This window comes from Xylocopa sonorina, chromosome 18, assembly GCF_050948175.1.
Source record: "Xylocopa sonorina isolate GNS202 chromosome 18, iyXylSono1_principal, whole genome shotgun sequence".
Taxonomy (NCBI): Eukaryota; Metazoa; Arthropoda; class Insecta; order Hymenoptera; family Apidae; genus Xylocopa; species Xylocopa sonorina.
This window is the reverse complement of record NC_135210.1, coordinates 4,377,831-4,396,134: the sequence shown is the minus strand read 5'-3', so window position 1 is coordinate 4,396,134 and position 18,304 is coordinate 4,377,831. Positions and strand designations below refer to the sequence as shown.

General features: G+C 42.9%; 3 protein-coding genes across 4 annotated transcripts; 1 reads left to right on the top strand and 2 right to left on the bottom strand.

The window, feature by feature from the left end:
* The first annotated feature begins 163 nt into the window (after positions 1 to 163).
* Awd (nucleoside diphosphate kinase) lies at positions 164 to 1,334 on the top strand. The gene is made up of 3 exons (XM_076908448.1): positions 164 to 386; positions 805 to 906; positions 968 to 1,334. Exons 1-3 carry the CDS (start codon positions 207 to 209, stop codon positions 1,199 to 1,201), a joined length of 516 nt encoding a protein of 171 aa, XP_076764563.1. The 5' UTR covers positions 164 to 206; the 3' UTR covers positions 1,202 to 1,334.
* A 302-nt stretch (positions 1,335 to 1,636) lies between these two features.
* Positions 1,637 to 3,582, bottom strand: LOC143431492 (lipopolysaccharide-induced tumor necrosis factor-alpha factor homolog). The gene is made up of 4 exons (XM_076908265.1): positions 3,538 to 3,582; positions 2,408 to 2,484; positions 1,832 to 1,976; positions 1,637 to 1,739 (listed from the first exon to the last, which is right to left on the bottom strand). Exons 2-4 carry the CDS (start codon positions 2,481 to 2,483, stop codon positions 1,637 to 1,639), a joined length of 324 nt encoding a protein of 107 aa, XP_076764380.1. The 5' UTR covers position 2,484; positions 3,538 to 3,582.
* A 637-nt stretch (positions 3,583 to 4,219) lies between these two features.
* Positions 4,220 to 16,753, bottom strand: LOC143431527 (uncharacterized). Of its 2 annotated transcripts, none has more exons than XM_076908333.1 (6): positions 16,328 to 16,753; positions 10,242 to 10,350; positions 6,755 to 7,087; positions 6,434 to 6,666; positions 5,979 to 6,296; positions 4,220 to 5,672 (listed from the first exon to the last, which is right to left on the bottom strand). In XM_076908333.1, exons 1-6 carry the CDS (start codon positions 16,618 to 16,620, stop codon positions 5,447 to 5,449), a joined length of 1,512 nt encoding a protein of 503 aa, XP_076764448.1. In that variant the 5' UTR covers positions 16,621 to 16,753; the 3' UTR covers positions 4,220 to 5,446. The 2 variants fall into 2 exon arrangements, with proteins under 2 accessions (XP_076764448.1, XP_076764449.1); XM_076908334.1 differs by lacking the exon at positions 16,328 to 16,753 and adding an exon at positions 10,769 to 11,186.
* Positions 16,754 to 18,304: the final 1,551 nt, after the last annotated feature.

The following is an 18,304-nucleotide window of genomic DNA, read 5'->3' as shown; positions in this document are numbered from 1 at the left end:
TAAAACTGTTTTATGATTTTTGTAAAGAATATTATTTCTCTTTTCTGGAAATGAAAATCCCTAGGTGATCGCTGCACGACCATACGCAAGCGCTCAAGCGGTAAAAGTTCGAGGATGGCTTCCCCACCACATTAAAAGAATTCGAATAAATGAAGACACGATCCCCTCCTTCGTTCTCACTCTTTCGGTGCTGTTGCCGGTATTGCATGGTTTTGTGCTCTGTATTAGTTTTATTTCGTTTATTTTCTAAATTAATAATGGCAGAGAATAAAGAACGTACGTTCATTATGATTAAACCTGATGGTGTTCAGCGAGGACTTGTCGGCAAGATAATCCAACGTTTTGAAGAAAAAGGTTTCAAACTTGTAGCGATGAAAATGTTGTGGGTAAGTTCCGTCACATACGTTTATATTCATCTCTGATTAGAAAAAAAAATGAATGTGCACATCTTGATTTTTGAAAATCACGCGGTTATTGAATAAAATGTGTCTTTATACTAATTAAAGTCTTATGTTTAAAAAATTCTGCCGCATCTTGTTAATCATAGAGTAAGTAATAATTACCATGACCTTCATTATCAAGCAGTGTGGCATCACAATATTATGTGTTAATGTAAATACTTGATAATTAACATTTTTATAATATTCGTTTTATGTATCGTAATACAATCAAGATGTGCAAGTTATGCAAATATTACATTACAAAGATGACAGGTTTAATAGATTTGTTACTGTTGTACATTATTAATGTATATATGTATAATTTAATTCAGAGGATGCAATAATAAAATTAAATTTTTTCCAGGCATCTGAAGATCTATTAAAGAAACATTATTCAGACTTGGCATCCAGGCCATTCTTCCCAGGTTTAATTAAATATATGAGTTCAGGACCAGTTGTACCAATGGTAAATATTTTATATCTGTTAAAGCAAAAATATGTAAGTCACATTAGTTAAATCATTCTAGGTATGGGAAGGTTTAAATTCAGTGAAGACGGGTCGTGTTATGTTGGGTGAAACAAATCCAAAGGATTCAGCACCTGGAACGATACGTGGTGACTTCTGTATCCAAGTTGGTCGCAACATTATTCATGGATCTGACTCTGTTGAATCTGCTAATAAGGAGATTAACCTATGGTTCGGAGAAGAGAAAGAAGTTGTTGATTGGGAATGCTGGGCAGAAAAATGGATATATGAGTAAAATATATTAAGTTCTCAGGGGAAATATTGTACCACTTGCTCTAATTTGATCGTGTATACTGCCATACAATTATTATCAAAAAGTCATTCTGTATAAATTGCTTAAGAAGTAATAAACAAAATTCTTACATAAATTACTTTAAATAATACATTTGTACATTTTGTTCTCTGTAGAATTAAATTTTTGCTGCACTTATAAAGGCTTCACAAGATGGCATATTATTCCTTTCTAATACGAGGAAGCCCATTATATGCTCACATGACAGCTGAAACTGATCGCACTAGAATCAGTGATATAGATCAGGTAAAATAAAGTACTTTCTTTATTATAATATGCAGATGTGTATTATATGAATTAGTATGCTTGCCATGGTTCATACATGACACGTATGTAATATATGAACGAAAGCTGTTGACGGTAATATATTTTCTTAACTCAAGGTCTTGAGGTTCCTAAATATGCATTACAAGAAGGACAAAAATGTTTCTGCGCCATACAACTGTCCATGCAATAAGGTAGAGGTACGCAACACCATAATCTGAAAGAAGCGGTTATAAATACAATTAATACTTTTCAACTAATTAATAAAAACTTCGAGAATTGTGTTATATCTAAGTTTTACATAATTACCCAAGAATGCATAATATTAATGCAAAAGCGTGTGTTTGTGTACTCGCTGCATTTTCAACTCTTGTGGAGATATCTGCATGGCAGTGTGGACAGGTCATTCGTTGTGGTTCTGAACCAAATTGTGGAGCTCCTACGATCACTACATCTGAAAAATGATTCTTTTTAATTAGTTAATCAATAGACAGAATGCACACGTCATCTACTGATAATCCAATGACAGCAAACTTCGCAAAACGTTCCGTAAACAACGACGGCTTGTAACCAACTGCTCTCTCTTGCAGCGTCGCTTGTACCTTACTATTGTGCGCATGTGCACATAGCTAAATCCGCGTCGCGTAAAACTGCGAGGCGCACAGTTCAAATATTTTTGTTTCTTTTTCACAAACTGACGGATGGCTACTGACATTACGCTTAAGGATTATATATTGTACAAGTGTAAAAAGAGAATTAAGGAAAGAAGAGTGTTGTAGTTTCATAGTACCTATACGCGAGCCGCCATGATTCGTACTGTTTAATGTAAAACAATTTACATGTACTTTGTGTTGCTTTACTAAAAATAAGGTTTTCCTTACGTACTTTGTGGTTGTGCAGTATATGGCGGTGGTGGTGCTGCAGGAACAAAACCAGGTGGTGGAGGTCCACTTTTGTCCATCCTGATATTTAAAATTAAGGTTTTATTACAATTTATATGTTATATTAAGTCTGCTACTATCGTCCCTATATTTTACAGAAAACGTTTCAAACAATTTTTACCTTTGCAAATTGTTCAATTTGCCGCAAGCATATTAATTTAAATTTCGAGAAGATTCAAACGAAATAATAGAAATTGATTATTTATACAGTTGCTAACTGATAACAGTTGCAGTTATTGCGCAAACAATAAACGATAAGAAACTGATAAAAGATGACTAATCACCTTATCTTATAAACATCTTATATATGTATTACACATATATACATCGCGAAACAAATGTTACTATCGATCGATATATAAGGCTTGATTAAAATTAAACAGATGTTGCAAACAGTGTGCAGTAATTATGTTAGCATGTAATAATTTAATCCCTGAAAATTGATGTTATGTTGAATATATTATATATTATTGTTGATAGCATTTTGTAATTAAAGAAAACATCAATATGTTATGCTCCTTTCTCTGCACGGCTCTTTCGCCACAGGTTTTAAATGTGTATAAGATGGTGCATGAGGTGACGTCATACAAGGAAAGTTTATATTTTAAGCATGGCTTTTAGTAACCAAACACCTATATATATATATATATATATATATATATATATATATATATATATATATATATATATATTAGAACAATTCATGTAGCGTGTAGTTCTCTACAAGTTCCTAGATTAAAGTAATAATTTTTAAAAAGAAAGAGTGTCGAAAATATTTATAAATATCAAAATGTGATTATCCAGATACAAAATGAGATTACTCACGAGAAGATATAAAATATTTAGCAAGAAATTCAAATGTAGTTTTCGAAAGATTTAGTGATTAATTTGTAGACAAAAAAAACACTTGTCTTACTTCGTAGTCGGCAAATTACGATTGCAACTCAACAAAATGTAGCCTTTATTTTGGCACATATTTAAAGTTTATACATTTAAGAAGCTAACTTTATTACCATGGATTTACTTGCAACTAATTTAAAAGCGTACTTATTTTGCTGGTGCATTGATACATACCTGTTGCGTTCGCACGGGTAGCTATGTACTATAACTTGTCAGCGGGTGACCTGAAAGTAACTGACTAAAATACAGGAAAACCCTGCTAGTAACTTCGGTTCCTAACTGACTCCCCCCCCCCCACTCAAGTTCAGGTGCTCTCTGGGACGCGTCTTCCAATGTTATGGGGACTCTAAAAATGTGTCATCGCATGACTACTCATATGGGGAGGTATTGCAAAGGTGGGGGATTCCGTGAAATAGATCAAAAGATATAGCTATCAAAAGGACCAATATAGTACATATTTCTAAGTACCTTATCACACATGCGAATCATGATACTCAGATTACAATGATAAGTTAACAAGTTGCGAGTGATTACATTTCTTAGCTAATGGGAATCATTATTAATCATATGAATTATATTTCGGTTACTTTTGATTATCATCTATTCTATTAAGACAAAATCTTACAAAATTGTTCATTTCTATTTTCTATTCATCAACATTAATCTTTTCTTTGTTAACAAACAACTTTATTTATTGTTGGTAAACATTTAAACACGGTCCAAATTAAGTAAAATCATTTACTTATTAGTTGATGCAAAAATTTTGGAACTTCGATAGTTAATGGTAAAATTGTAAGGGAACGTTTTTGAAGTGCTAGTATATTTTTATATGTACTTGCTGTGTTTTACATTTCTTGAGAATTCCCATTATTTTTGCATGAACTAAACACGAAATTAGACGACTGTTTCATGAATTCATAAAAACTACTGAAGATTATAAATAAAATATAAAAGTATATACAAAATATGGGATAACGTTTTGTGAGTATAATTTATAAAGGAACCCAAGCGAGAGTTACCATTAAGTCGTTTGTCTAACAGCTAAATTGATAAAAAAATGAATTTTCTCACATAAGTCAAGAATTTGTGTTTTTACCCTGAACGTGAAATGGTTACGTGTTTAATAATCGATTATTAATGATATACTGTCAGCTGCACTTGTAACTATACATAATGGTAAGATAGATGTGGCATTTTTTTTTTCTTTACGTATGTCGATTCCGACCTAATTGAACCAATTCTATTTCAATTCAATTTCTATCATGTATATATTACGTTACGCGATAAGTTTGCAAAAGAATCTCATTATCGAAGTTAATATTAATCTATTTGGTTTCCACGTATTACATGTATACCATCGTATACAAAAACATATTTAACTCCGCAAACCTTTTCCTACTAATGTCTCCAAAATTTCATTAGACATTAAAATTGATTGGAATTTTAACATTTGTAACTCTATAGTCTAAAAAAATCAAATTGCGATCGATCGACATAAAATACTATATTCTTTGGCTAATATAAGGATAACAATCACTCTAATAGTAACAATGCATCAAAACACGTCATAAATGACCGTCAACCAATTAAAAGGAATATGTTCAAAAATTTCATATCGAATTCTAACGATAATCATTAACAAACCTTTTTTAAACTAACATCGTATATGTATATCTACTCTAATTCGATCGATCGTTCTTAAATCGTTTAAATTTCAATTCCTACATAGCGATTAGTCGCGAACTTTAACGGTCAAAGAATCAGCCAAAGAGATCGTAACGATCGCTCTGGAAGAACAAGTTTCTATAACGGTATAGGTGTTGAAACCTCTGGTTGTCTACGTGCCTTGATAAGGAAGGAATCCACGATTGCGTTAATATTAATATATTGGCAGTATCGAATTGCTTTCTATCTTTTAACGAATCCATTTTGGAATGTTTTACCGATCAAGCGAATAATTGCGATAGATCAACGATGCAGCCGAAAAAGGGAGGGAGCACTAAATTTTCACGGTGATTTCGCACTACGTGTTTCCTGCACAATGCTTCTCGATGTGCTTTTTTCATTGTCAGTCTTCGTGTTTTCAGGAGGAACGATCAAGCGTGGCCTTGGTCTTCGGCTTTCGTCCGAGTAACTTGCGAAACGAAGAGGTCCACCTTGATCGAGTGAATCCTGCCGTGCTTTGCTCGTCCGGTTCGCTGCAACTAAGCGACTCGCTAATCTTCCTGCTTTTACCACTACTGCTGCTGGTGCTGCTACCCCCATTTTCATAACATCGTGATCTTCGATCTCCGATTTCCGAAGAAAACCTGAAGAATATCAAGATTTATGATAAATAATGTTCCCATCGGGGATTTCGAGTTTCCACGGCCCGACATAACACAGTTATCACCCTGAAGCTTTCGGGTATAGATAACGTTCGCAGAATGTATAATTATTTATCAGTAAACTCTTAATACGTATGAAATTTTTAATATCAGAACGATGAAGATAATTGTTTCAGACGAGCAGGAATCACACCCGAAACCCTCAATAGTGGTACTTATAAAATAACTATTCTGTTATTCGTTGGACCATGGAAGACGATGCTAATCGAGAAAATGATCAACACGAACCCTGAATCGGATGAAAAGGCTCTAGCCGTAGGCGGAGCGCTCGAATTGGCTGATGAAAGCGATATTTCAGCTACAGGTGTACTTGGATATGCTTCGTCGTCCGAGGCACTGTTACTACTGGTTGTACTATTACTGCTGTCGTTGCTTCGACCGGCACTGCTGTCAACGCTGGAATCGTCGATGAAACTTATTTCTCGATCGGCTAATGGTGAACTGGTCCTCTGTTCGCGCGATGTTGGTGTCGCGGACGTTGCGCTTGGCCGCAACCAGGTGCGCAGGTCCTGCAGCGGCGTTTGAAGGCACTTGAAAAGATTTCCACTGAAATTGCGAAATTACAAACGATACATCATTCTGGATAGAAATGCATAGATCGATAGAACGGAGTATATTCGAGTGAATGGGGAATCCTGTACGAATGAAACGAATTTGTTACACAACAGCTGGGGTCCACTCACTCGTCACGATAATCATCGATCTCAGCAAAAGTGCGTCTCGCGTATAAACAGACAGAACATCGTCGACGACGGCGGCAAGAGGTTGCATGAAGAGTCGCCGCACGAAGATGCCTCGCTGCGTGTCTCAATGTGATCGTTTCTCGAGTTAATGCAGCGACACCTTCTTCCCGTCTCCGTCTCTCCTCGCCCAATTCTCCCTGTTCCACGCGCAGTTTTTCCTTCAAAACTTCGTTCTAGATATGCAGAAAATCATAATACCATATATTACAGCATCCCATAAGAGTTTAGAGGAATCAATGATCCTGTCTAACTATTTTTCACCTCTCTCTCGAGAGCATCACGCTCGGCGCGTATAACAGTAGCCTGCCTGACGACATCCTGGCGGGCTCGTTCAAGAGTTTGCCTGGTAATCTCGTTTTGCGTTAGCTGCATCTGCAGGCGGCGCAAAGCTACCTCGCGTTGCCTCTCCAGACGATCCCTGGTAGCTATGTAACTGTCTCGTTCGTTTTTAGCTCTCTCCACCTCTTCCTCCAGACGAAGGCTTCGTTCCAGTTGCAGAAACAGTTCGTCCTCCTTACTACGGAGCTCTGCCTCGCAACCCTCCAGTCGCTTCTCTAACGACCGTCGAGTCTCCTCCAATTTATCTCTTTCGGCCTGAAACAAACGGAATAGTTCTATTAGATAAAAGGAACGGTCAGGGGTATAATCGCTGAAACGGATTCTAACGGCCGTTGGCTGTCAACCGACAACGCGAACGAGTCCGCAGGGAAGCGTTAACGGGGATAATAGACCTAATTAAAAAAGAGAATGGAACAGACTGCCTCCAGCGCTGCATCTAATTTCATGGCCATTGCTTTCGGATGCTTTTGTTGCGTCCGCGGCTGTGGTTTCCTACGCAAACGCCGTCGATACCGTTTCAATCTGACCCGTCGTCGATTCGATGCTCGAAATTCGAATTCGCGTGTATCGCGGCGTTTTAGAGGGTGGTTTCGATTTGGTGAATCAACGTAATACCTTGGCGTTCGGTACCAAAATACGATTGGAACGCTGTTCGTGATTAAGGGTACGAGGAAAGGCCAAGAGAATAGTATTTATAGAACGTACACGGTAGACTGTACGCTGGCGGACCTAACATCTTCGCGTGTCCCATTCGTGAACGGCTTGTCCGTGATCGCGTCCGGCCGACTGTGTAAGCGCAATGAACCCTTAATTACTGTCATGGCGTCATAATGACCGGATCGAAATTCCATCTCGTTCTTATCAACCGTTACACTCAATTAACATTTGGACACCGTAACAATTATTGCTCTAAGCTCTATCGCAACATCTCAAAGTGTAAAGTTAAATATGTACTCTTGAAAACGATTAATATCTGACCGAGGTCGCGCGTCGTCCTCGTACTATCGAAAGATTCATATTGCCTTAAACGTGTTACGCAATGCAGATAGCGACGCGCGCTTACGCGCGACTGGATAGCGCAAGTCATTAAGGACTAGATCGTAAATCACCGTCCGAGCACGGATTGTCCGCGTACGAACGTGCAAACCGTCATCGGCGTTTCGAACTTTGTTCCTTCGCTCGAACGAGCATCGAATCGGCGGAATGACGCCGATCCACCGCTCTTCCAACATCGCGCTGGATGCCGGATTGTAGGTCAGCCTAGACTGGGCAAGCCTCGCGAGGTTGATGAACGGCGTTACGAGCCAGATCAAACTCGGCGCGGGCCATTTTGCGACTTCTGCCCCCAACGAGGCGAGTCGAGTTCGAATCAAGAGGAGAGAACGCCAGCTGGGAACGAAACCGAAGAAAGTCGAGAGGGGAACAGAAAAATGGACGAGTCGAGAGACAAGAAACCGCAGAAGGAAAAGCGGAGTAACGAAACGTAGCCGCTTCTTTTCTCCGTAGACTTTTTTATTTTTCACCATTCCCTTCCCCTACACACCACGGTTTTGTTTCTGCGGTTTCGTCGCTGGTATACACGGTGGTCGAGCTAAACCCCGCGACAGCCATTGAACAAGCAGACATACAAGTGGCTGTGCATCCGCTGGAAGGCCAAGGGGAAACCGGTGTCCACGTCCACGGGCGAAATCAACCACCACGACCTTACAACCGTCTCTGCCCTTTTCTTAGATCTCTTTTCACCCGCAGGCTTCGCGAATGCCTCTCCCCGTTTATGCCCCGTCCCTCCTGTTTCCCTTCCCTTTTGCTTTCTTTCGCCTCCTCCGTTTCGTACCGGATTCTACCGGGCAGGGTTCGCGGTAATCCTCGGCTTACACGGGGTGAGACGCGGAATGGCCTGTGCTATTTTCACAGGACACTTATTTCGACCGTTCGTTACCTACGTCTGGCCGTACTGGCTCGGTTTATGTCGTTCCTTGGCAAGTTTTTCTAGAGGGACCGTAATTGCAGCTACATATTTAGTCGGTCGAAGCCTACATTCCTGGTCGCTCCGTTCGATCGAGGTCGTGTCTCGAGAGTCGAATTAAGCCTCGTCGCACTGGATAAGGACCTTGTTACGGGGAACATAGCCGCGTATCTTGAAATATTGGACGTCGATATTTTCGAGGGACAAATCTGGAACGCGAGGCGAGAAGGAAGCTAACCGTGACGACGAAAACGTCCCGCATTACCCCACTTCCCCTGACGATAACGAGAAAGCACCGATGTTTCAACGACGAATTGGACGCTGGACCATCGAAATTGTTCGCATTGAAACAAACCATACGAACACGCGACATGGGAAACCTTGCCTATCAAGGCCCACGCCGTTACGGTGTCTGAATGGCACCGGCTATTCAAGGAGAATGGAGAACGTGTAAAGAATGGAGGGCAGAGAGCTGTATCGTGTTCATACGTCGCCCTAAAAAGCATGACAATCGTAGAAAGACTCCTACGTTAGAAACGCTCGAACGTTGAACGTGTTCTAAAAGATAGAAACTAGGAGAAGTCTGTTGCCGAAATACTAGTTGCCCTCGTAGACAAGACGTTTCTACGTTTATTAGACCAACTGGATCTTAATTAAATACGAAGGAGCTTGCTCGAAAATAAAAAAGGGAACTGCGACTCGTCCAGCCCCGTCTCGAAGAGTTTCTCCTCCGGTCGGTGACGGGAGTGGCATCTTATCGATACACATTCTTTTAGATAACGAATGTACCACGGAGTACGTTTTCTCTTGTATCTTTTTACGGATGATATTGCAGGAGGCGAGAGCAAGTTGATTTCACCTGCGGTGCAAGCTCTTCGGGGCCGCATACCATCAGCCAGGCTAACAAGACCGCGGAAGGACTTTCATATCTTCGTTGCAATCGTCTCGACAATTAATCGCGCCCGTTGCGTAGCGCTTATACAAGTTTCATGCATTATTTATTCCGGAGACCGCTCGCAAACTCTACCTTTCGACGATGGTGTTAATTACTTTTTACAGGATTTAAAGAAACGCGACTTCATGGAAGTAACACGTACAATAATATATACGACACGATTATTCCAACGACTAGGAATCCGTTCGCAAGTTTGATCAGAGTTTACGAAACGCTAATGCGTGTTACGCTACACGCTTTCTTTACGTGACAGGGAAAACGATCTTTTCTCTGGCTTCATCGGGTTTCGCCATTTACAGCGTATCGCCTATCCGATGGTTGATCTTCACGCGTATCGCCTTATCTGCTCGCTTGAAACGCGATACTGCCTTTGCAATTGTACTTTTTTATAGTACTTGCTACTATTTTATCGTAGTTTCTCTGATAATTGTTTTGTTGCTCGTCGAGGGAATCTAATCGACAATTGAGTTAATTATCTCGTTACATACCTTTACTTCATGATAACGCTCCTCCAAGTAGTACGCGATCCCTTTTGCTTCCTCGTACTTGGCCGCCAGCGCAACGTACTTATCGTAATGACGCTTGAACAACACGAACCTGTAAACAGAACGTGTGTTAATCATTTATTATCTCGATACTTGAGGATACGCGGATACATAAATGTTCCATCGCTCTCCCCCCACGCGACCTCGCAAAACCGATTTCATCATCGCGACGCTCTCAAGAAAGACTCTGAATGGCCGCGGACTCAATTAAGCGCGGAACAATTACGCGGCTAGATGATTCACAGAAGCAGAAGAACAACTCTCGAAACGGTAGAGTTACGGTTGTTATCTTGGTTGTTTCTCATTGGCCGCGCAACAATCCCCATATCCCCCTGTCGAGCGAAGCGGCGCGATCTCTCGACGGAGATCCGTCGTTTGGAAACCGGAAACCCGGCGGAGTCCCACGCGGAGGAGAACCCAGTCGAGTAACGAGCATCGCGGCGACATCGAGATGTTAGCGAGAAGAGGACCTTTCGGTCATGGCGACTGCCGCGTTCCCTCGAGTCACGTCGATCGATTTCTCTCTTTCTCAGCCGCCGACGGATCCACACCGTTCGCCTTCCACCGAAACTTCCTCTCTCCGGCTCTTTTCCTCTTCGACTGGCTCAGTCACCGACACTCACACCCGCCGTGGTACGCGAGCAACTCCGTTCTCTCTGCGAGACTTTCGCTTTCACGATCCCTCGAGACGCGCCGTGCGCCCGCTTCGAGATCCAGCAACGATCTTCGCCTGGGCTTCCGGGTCGCTCGCCAGGTTGCTTCTGCACTACGCGAATCGTCGTCCGTCACACCTTCCCGGATCGAGTCTCCTCCTGCGCGATGCGAAACTCGTAACCGGACGAGTAACTCTACCGGCGGCTCGAAGGTGACGATCGGGAGATGGAATCGATCGCGACGCAATCCACCGTGTCCCAGCCGTTGCTGGCCAGGCTTACGTCGCACCAGGGGCACCCCGTTTGGAAATCCAACACGCTGACTCACTGGACCAGGTCGCGAGTCGACTTCCGCGAGACGAATCAATGTTTGCCCTCAAATTTTGATCGATGTTGGCTCGAGAAGAATAATAAAGAATCGCCAAAAACTGCTTGTTTGATCTAGAAACAAGTTTACTGTAAAATTCGATCGTATCGCTTAGTTTCAGCCTATCAATGATTCAGTCCGCGTGAGAAACACGAGAAACCTTGGGATGCACTCACGTCGCGAGATCGTGTTCGACGCTCTGTCACGACACGAGTCGCCGAAAAGAGAAAATTACACGCATTGTTCGAGGGTAGACGCGCGTTGCATAACGCGCGAGCGAAAAGAGCGAGCCGCTGAGTAGGGGGTGATAAATATTCGCGACGTGATTCGGTTGCAAATCGGATCATTCATCAGCGGAGAAATTGGCGTACGAATCAGGCTGGCGCTTATTACGGGCCACGATTCGTACGGTTTACACAACTTTCTAAGCCGGGTATCCCAGTGAAAGGGTTAATAACGGCGGATACCTCCGCGGCCAAAGATGGAACAGCAACCAGAAAAGGGTGTATTATTTTCTCTTTCTCCCTGGTTCGACCCGTTCGCGTCCCTGTATGCGTGTGCGTGTAGCTTCTTTCTCGAGAGATCGAACGCGATGCAACGTGATGCACGCGCGGAAGAAAGTAAAGACACGCTTCTGATCTCGCGCGTTTTCAGAATACAGGTGAAATTTTCATGCGAATCGTGTACAGCGAAATTTGTTGTTAACAGATTGTATTAACCGTGAATGTGAGAAATTTAACGCTTCCGGTCATCGTTGCGCTAACTAAACGCAATGCTATTTGAATCTTAAATGTAAGGAACGTATGCTAATCTAAACGGTCATAAATATTTGTTTCCAGCCGTCGGATGGTATTTGCTTATCAATCAATTCCACTTGTTTTCGCGCATCAACGAAAGCATAATGTCTAGAAATACGAATGTGCAACACCATGCCACGGCACGGAATGTGGCAACGTGTCCATACGGTGTAGCGCATACTATGCTTCTTCTTGCATAGTTATAGGCTAGAAATGAAAATTCTGCTGACGTTTGAATACTAATGGGTGGTACATAACTGTAAATCGAGCACAATAATAAACATTCATGTGCACCATTCAGTCTCCAATTATAGCACCTTTCGCCCACGCTGATCCGATCTCGAGAATACATAATCTTGCGAAAAACAACTGACGTGTACATACGTACTCTGATAGTCTATATGGAACATCTGACTCAATCGTTGCACTGCTAATTTCTTAGCCGCACAAACCTATAGGTTATATTGTACAAAATAATTCGCTTGCATCACAGCCAAACAAGATATTGAACAGTGTCGGCGTTAATGTTACGCGGTTCAACGGGGCAAATATAATGGAGGTGCCTGAATTATTTGCCGATCGTTACTCGTTAGGATCTCGAGGGTAGCCTCGTTTCTCTATACGAGACTGTACATACATTTTAATGAGAGCTGCGCGTTATAATCAGCTGAATAAAAACATCGGAGCTATAAAACCAATAACGGTACAGTATATGCATTTTTTTACGAATAAACGAGCGTACATCTGTCATGACAGCAAGGGATCGAAGGTGCGACTCGTTTTTTTCGTACCAAGTCTTGAACCAACAGGCTGCCTTAAGTTATTCGCGTGTACGGAATGAGTGTAGTCGGATATTTCTAAAATCTAAATAAAGACGACCACACGGAGCTTTCTTATTTCGCGAGCCTTGAGATCAATCCCTTGCGGTGCCGACTTACGGTTCCGACCATGTTGAAGAATCACCTCAGGTTATTAATTGAGCCTAAGTACACACCATGACACTAAAATGGGACACAAAAGAATGGGAACCATCAAATCTGTGGCCATGGGACCGTTAACAATAAAATGGCGGACATCCTGCGATTATTCCAGGACTCCAGTGTAACACGATGAGTGAACTTGGCGCAAAAAGCCGGCGTAAATTCCGAAACGGTTTTTGTTTCAATTAATCAATAGAAACCGAGCTTTCTAAACTGCGAAATATATATATATGCACCGCTTTCAAGTTAACAACCAAAGCCTCGCTCGTTTCTACCCGACGAAAATTATAGCTAATGGAACATTTCCAACTCGTGTCACACGCGAAGGGTTAAGGTGAACGGAACCGTGGAAATCGAGGTCGATCCTGTGTCCACGCGAGTGTGTATTTCGGTTGAGGTCACTCGGTGCACAATGGCTGGAAGTCGAGGTGTTGGTCGCCGGGGGTGAGACGCGAACTGCCCGTTCTCGAGTATATCCGCTATCTTTAGATCGGTTCTTTTGTGGACAATAGCCGGTGTATCCCGGGGCCTGGGCTCGTCCGACCGGGAGCACGAGTCAATGGTCACGCATCGAGGAATGCGTTGATCGACGATTCCGTTTCGGTGCCCGGATCGTAGCTATTATACACCAGAAACTATCCACGATGGCGCGTCGCGATGGTCGCGAAACGATGCCGGGGGAACTGGGACACGCGCACTTTCCTTCGTGATTCCCCCGCAACAAGGCGAAAAGAACTTTACTATGTCCAATAGATTCGTGGAATACCGATGTTTACCAGCTTTTCTTCGAAGTTCGGCTAACGTAGATCGAGCCAGCGCATTTAAGGGAAATTTTGAGCCGTGCGCGAAAACTGAGAGTACTTGTTACTTTTGTTTCGTCTCGAATGGTTTCTCTTTGCTCTGAAATGAAGTTAAGACAGATTAGAGATTCGTAATTACACTTAAACAGAAATAATTCCTAGGTTTAAATAAATCTATGTTCTGTATCAGTCGAATGACGAGGACACCGTGTGATTGGAGACTAGTCTTGCCAAAGAGGAAAGTTATTTTTAGCTCATCGTGACTCGTATTTTTCCCGTCGAACGTGGATCGCAAATATCCCGTTCGTGAACGTTTTACAGAGGGAAATAAATTTGTTCGCGACGATACGGGGAAAAAAATAACGGGAACGAAAGGGCAAAAACAGAGTATATCGTGCTGGTCTTTCGAGCAGATCATTTCGGTTTGTCTCATAAATAATGATAGTGATGGAAGCGCGTGGTTGTCTCTAATTACGAGCGAAATTACCCGAGTTGTTGAAACAGATGCGAGCTGATTAATTGCATTGATTAAATCGCGGTTTGAGCGGACGGCCGGCCGTCTACGCGGCCGCTCATAATTTCCTTCGAAGCCGTTTTCATTGAGTACACCTCGCGCTCCTACGGAAGCCGCTCCTTCTTCATTAAAAATGAAACGCTCCTCGCTTTCCGTTTTTAAACGCGCGCGTCTCTGTCTACGAGTCAGCCGGCTCGCATAGTTTGTCAATGATTCAACGTCACCGACTTAAATCGAACTGCTCGGCAACGACCAACCGGAAATCATTTTTCCTCCTTTACATGCTTTCGCGTGCGTTCCGACGCACGATTTCCACGCGCCACGAAATAAATTAGACAAATTCGATGTCATCACGTCTGGAAACGAGGCGCTTAAGTGTATTCCCTTGGAATTTTTCTCAACATTCCGCTACATATTAATCGATAGACGATTCGACACTGTCACGTTTGAAATGTAAACTGGCAAGAATATCTTCCTGCAGACACGTTCCATTATACATTTCTCAAACGAACCGTACCCGTTTCCGGATTAACTTGGATAAACGCGAACCGACTTTTGCAAATAAACCAGCAAGTGTACGAGTTTTATTTAAGGCAGGTTCGATTCAATCTTTTGCGTCGAATCGATCCGTTTCGAGTAGTTTTGTTACCAGTTTTCTTTTCCGTTCAACCTTCTAACACGTTCTACTTTTGATAACCGCTTTTGCGAGCTATCGTTCTACGAAAAAACAAATTGTCCATTTTGTAGAACTAACGGCTCAGAAATCTACGGCACTGATCATTAATAAAAGTATCGCCACACGTGCATATGTATAAAGTAGTTGCATCGCTACAGAATTGGCGGTAAATTATTATAATCGCTAACAACATGAAACTCGTGAAATCGGTTTTATCCACGGTATAAAAAAGTTTTATTAGAAGCTATGCTCTTACGCTATCACATGCTCTAGTAGAAACACTATAATTATATCAGCCACGCCGTAGCGTCGGTTCGGATATAATTTACTTCTCACATTTCATAGCATGGATTAACGAATCATTTTTAATTTTAATCCTCGAGAGTGGACGATAAATTCCGTGAGCCAGATTAACTTGACTCCATCTTTTTTTTCTATAGCTATATATATACGCATCATCTTGTTGCTTATCCTTTATATTATAAGATGGCGTAGAAGACCGACTGTACATCGAGTCCCGGATTTCCGTGGCACAATTCGACGAATCTGTAACATCGACTACGGGACGAACTCTCCGAGTGGTAAATTGCCGAGAAATAATGCATCTGCGTTTTATTCGTACCTCGCTCCCTCGACATCGATTCCGACCGCTTTTATTGCCGCGTTTACGCTCCGAGAGTTCTCGTTCGTGGATGGCCTCTATCTTTTGCATTACGGAAATGAAGCGCAACATTGCGTTCCTCCGCGTCTCGGAATATGCTCGCTCGAGATATGTAACGCTACTTCTTTCGCGAGTTATTTACAAATTTTGACTGTAATCGGCTGCAATCGTGAAAGCCGCGTGACCGCGATAAGACGTCGAGATAAAGATCTGCGCTCTCAGCCACAAAAGTATTTAAATATAATAAAAAACACGTTACACCGATAAGCTGAAAGATACACAACATACACTTCTTCCGAAAGATACGAAAGAATCGACTGTAACCAACGCCAGTGCACACGTGTATCGTATATACTCGAGCGAGGTAATTCCCAATTGCCGATCGAACCATCCAGGGGATCGTTTTTGCTAAGATTACGTAAAGAAGGTAATGAAAAGTAACGAATGTTCTTGCAGGAAGCTATCTCCGCGTTAATATAAACTGTCACGCACGATATCTAATTACATAAACCACTACGGGGTCCAGGATAAAGCACGCGAATTAAGGGGGAGATAGAGTAGAAGTAGAAAGAAATATGAACCTGTAGAGATCATTCTCGGTGACGATGTCCCGGATGGAATCCTCGGGATCGATGCGATCCGCCGGGAAACCGGCCGGTCTTGCGACCCTCGAGGACAACAAAGGACACGTTGCTTTTACGGTGGAGTCAATGGTCTCGTGGAGGGCGCTGGCCGCGATAAGGTCGTCCTCGGAAGCGGTGCTAGTCAAAGGCACGGTAGGACTCGGTGATCGCGAGCCGATCACGCCAAGCAAATCCTCGCTTCTCGAATGCCTCATCTCCATTGCACCATACCTGCTGGTGGTCGCCGCCATAATTCAACCGAAAATCACTGCACGCTCGATTTTTTTCCACGGCCTGGTTAGACGGCCGTCCTCTTTTCTTTCGTTCTCGTTGCCACGACAGCCCGTAGGAACCGACCACGATCCGGTATTCGCTATTCCCATCCGGACGAATCGGCTCTTACTATCTTACATTGGAGTCCTTAGAGAGCCGCGATACACCGATTTTCATCTTCGAGACGGTTCTTCTCACTCGAGTCGGTGCGAACTGGAATTCTCTTATCGTCTTCCTCGTTCTAGCTCGACGGACGATGTCTCTCTTTATGCACGATTTCTCTCGACGACTTTTCTTTTATCTTCGCGATGCTTCCACGATAAGGCGTAGCGTAATCAGCGTGGCTGTGTTAGAGTAACTGTCAATTAGTATCGGATCTCCGTTAAATGGTCACCGTGCACTTTCTCGGTATCAGGCGAGAACCCGGGCACGTTGACGTCGCACGAAACCGCACCAAAGGTAACGGACCTCTGCTGTGAACCGTCCGTTAAGATCGTCCGCGCGTTGACATGCATTACTGAACGAATCACGGATCTCGTTACCTTTTAGGTATCTCCACTATCCTCCAACTGTCGTCGACTCGAACTCGTTGCTTTAAGATGTTCACGGGTGTATCAACGCGGCACTTGGACAGATTTCCTGCCAGGTTATGCCATTAACAGGATCAACAGGACGTGTCATGGACGAATCCACGTTTTGACGATCGCGAACGGGAACCATTCAATCTGCCGCCAGAAAGCGATTCACGAGCCCAATAGCCGATCAGATTCGAGCCGCCATTTTCGTCGGATTTTATGAATCGTACCGTGGACTGTGACTCGTTCGAGAAACACCGAACGCGGACCACGCGCGTTGAATAGCCTCGTCTCTGTAATTAAAGTAATTAGAAAAAACCAGGGTGGTTCTCGGCGGACCATGCGCGGTGAACACACGATGCACACTAACACCCGGGTATCCGTCGACACTTTGCACACTAGAACAGCGCACACGGTGCGAATTTTATTTCTCGCCCGCTTCTTACGCGCGCATTCTTCGCGCTGATTTTTCCGCCGTTCCGCCTTTCTTTCGCGAGCCACAACCGAACTCTGCCGTAACGGGAACCAACGGCAGCCGCTTTGTCCTTTCGCAAGGAAGGGGCATGCGAAGAAGGATATACGTATACCTGCGCTCTTGCGTGTTCGCCGCAGGTATACGCTCTGACATTGACCAATGAACGTCCCCCGGATAGAAACGGGTCACAGGTAGAGAGAACCCTTCAGCCTTCTCCCTTAGAGTTCCTTTCCGGTGAATAGTTTCCGTTCTTGGGATCATTGCTTTTCAAAATGACGCGCTCTCTTTCTAATTCCATTGGAATAAACACGGCATGACGTCCAATATTTTGAACCGTTCTATGCGTTCAATTATCCTCTTTGCTGACAGCTCTATGTACATACGATCGTACCGAAGGAGAGGTTAGCTCTTGTTTAAATCGAGCGAACGCTTTATCGTCGATGATATATAGCGTGTTGTAACTGCAACAGAGATAAAATATGAACCTATCGAATCGATTGGTTCACTGTCCTTGGTACATTCTACGAATAATAATGTAACATTGTCATGTTACGTATGCTCATCGCGATTCGAATTATTGAACCAGTTAAAAATTATACGGACCTCGGTAGT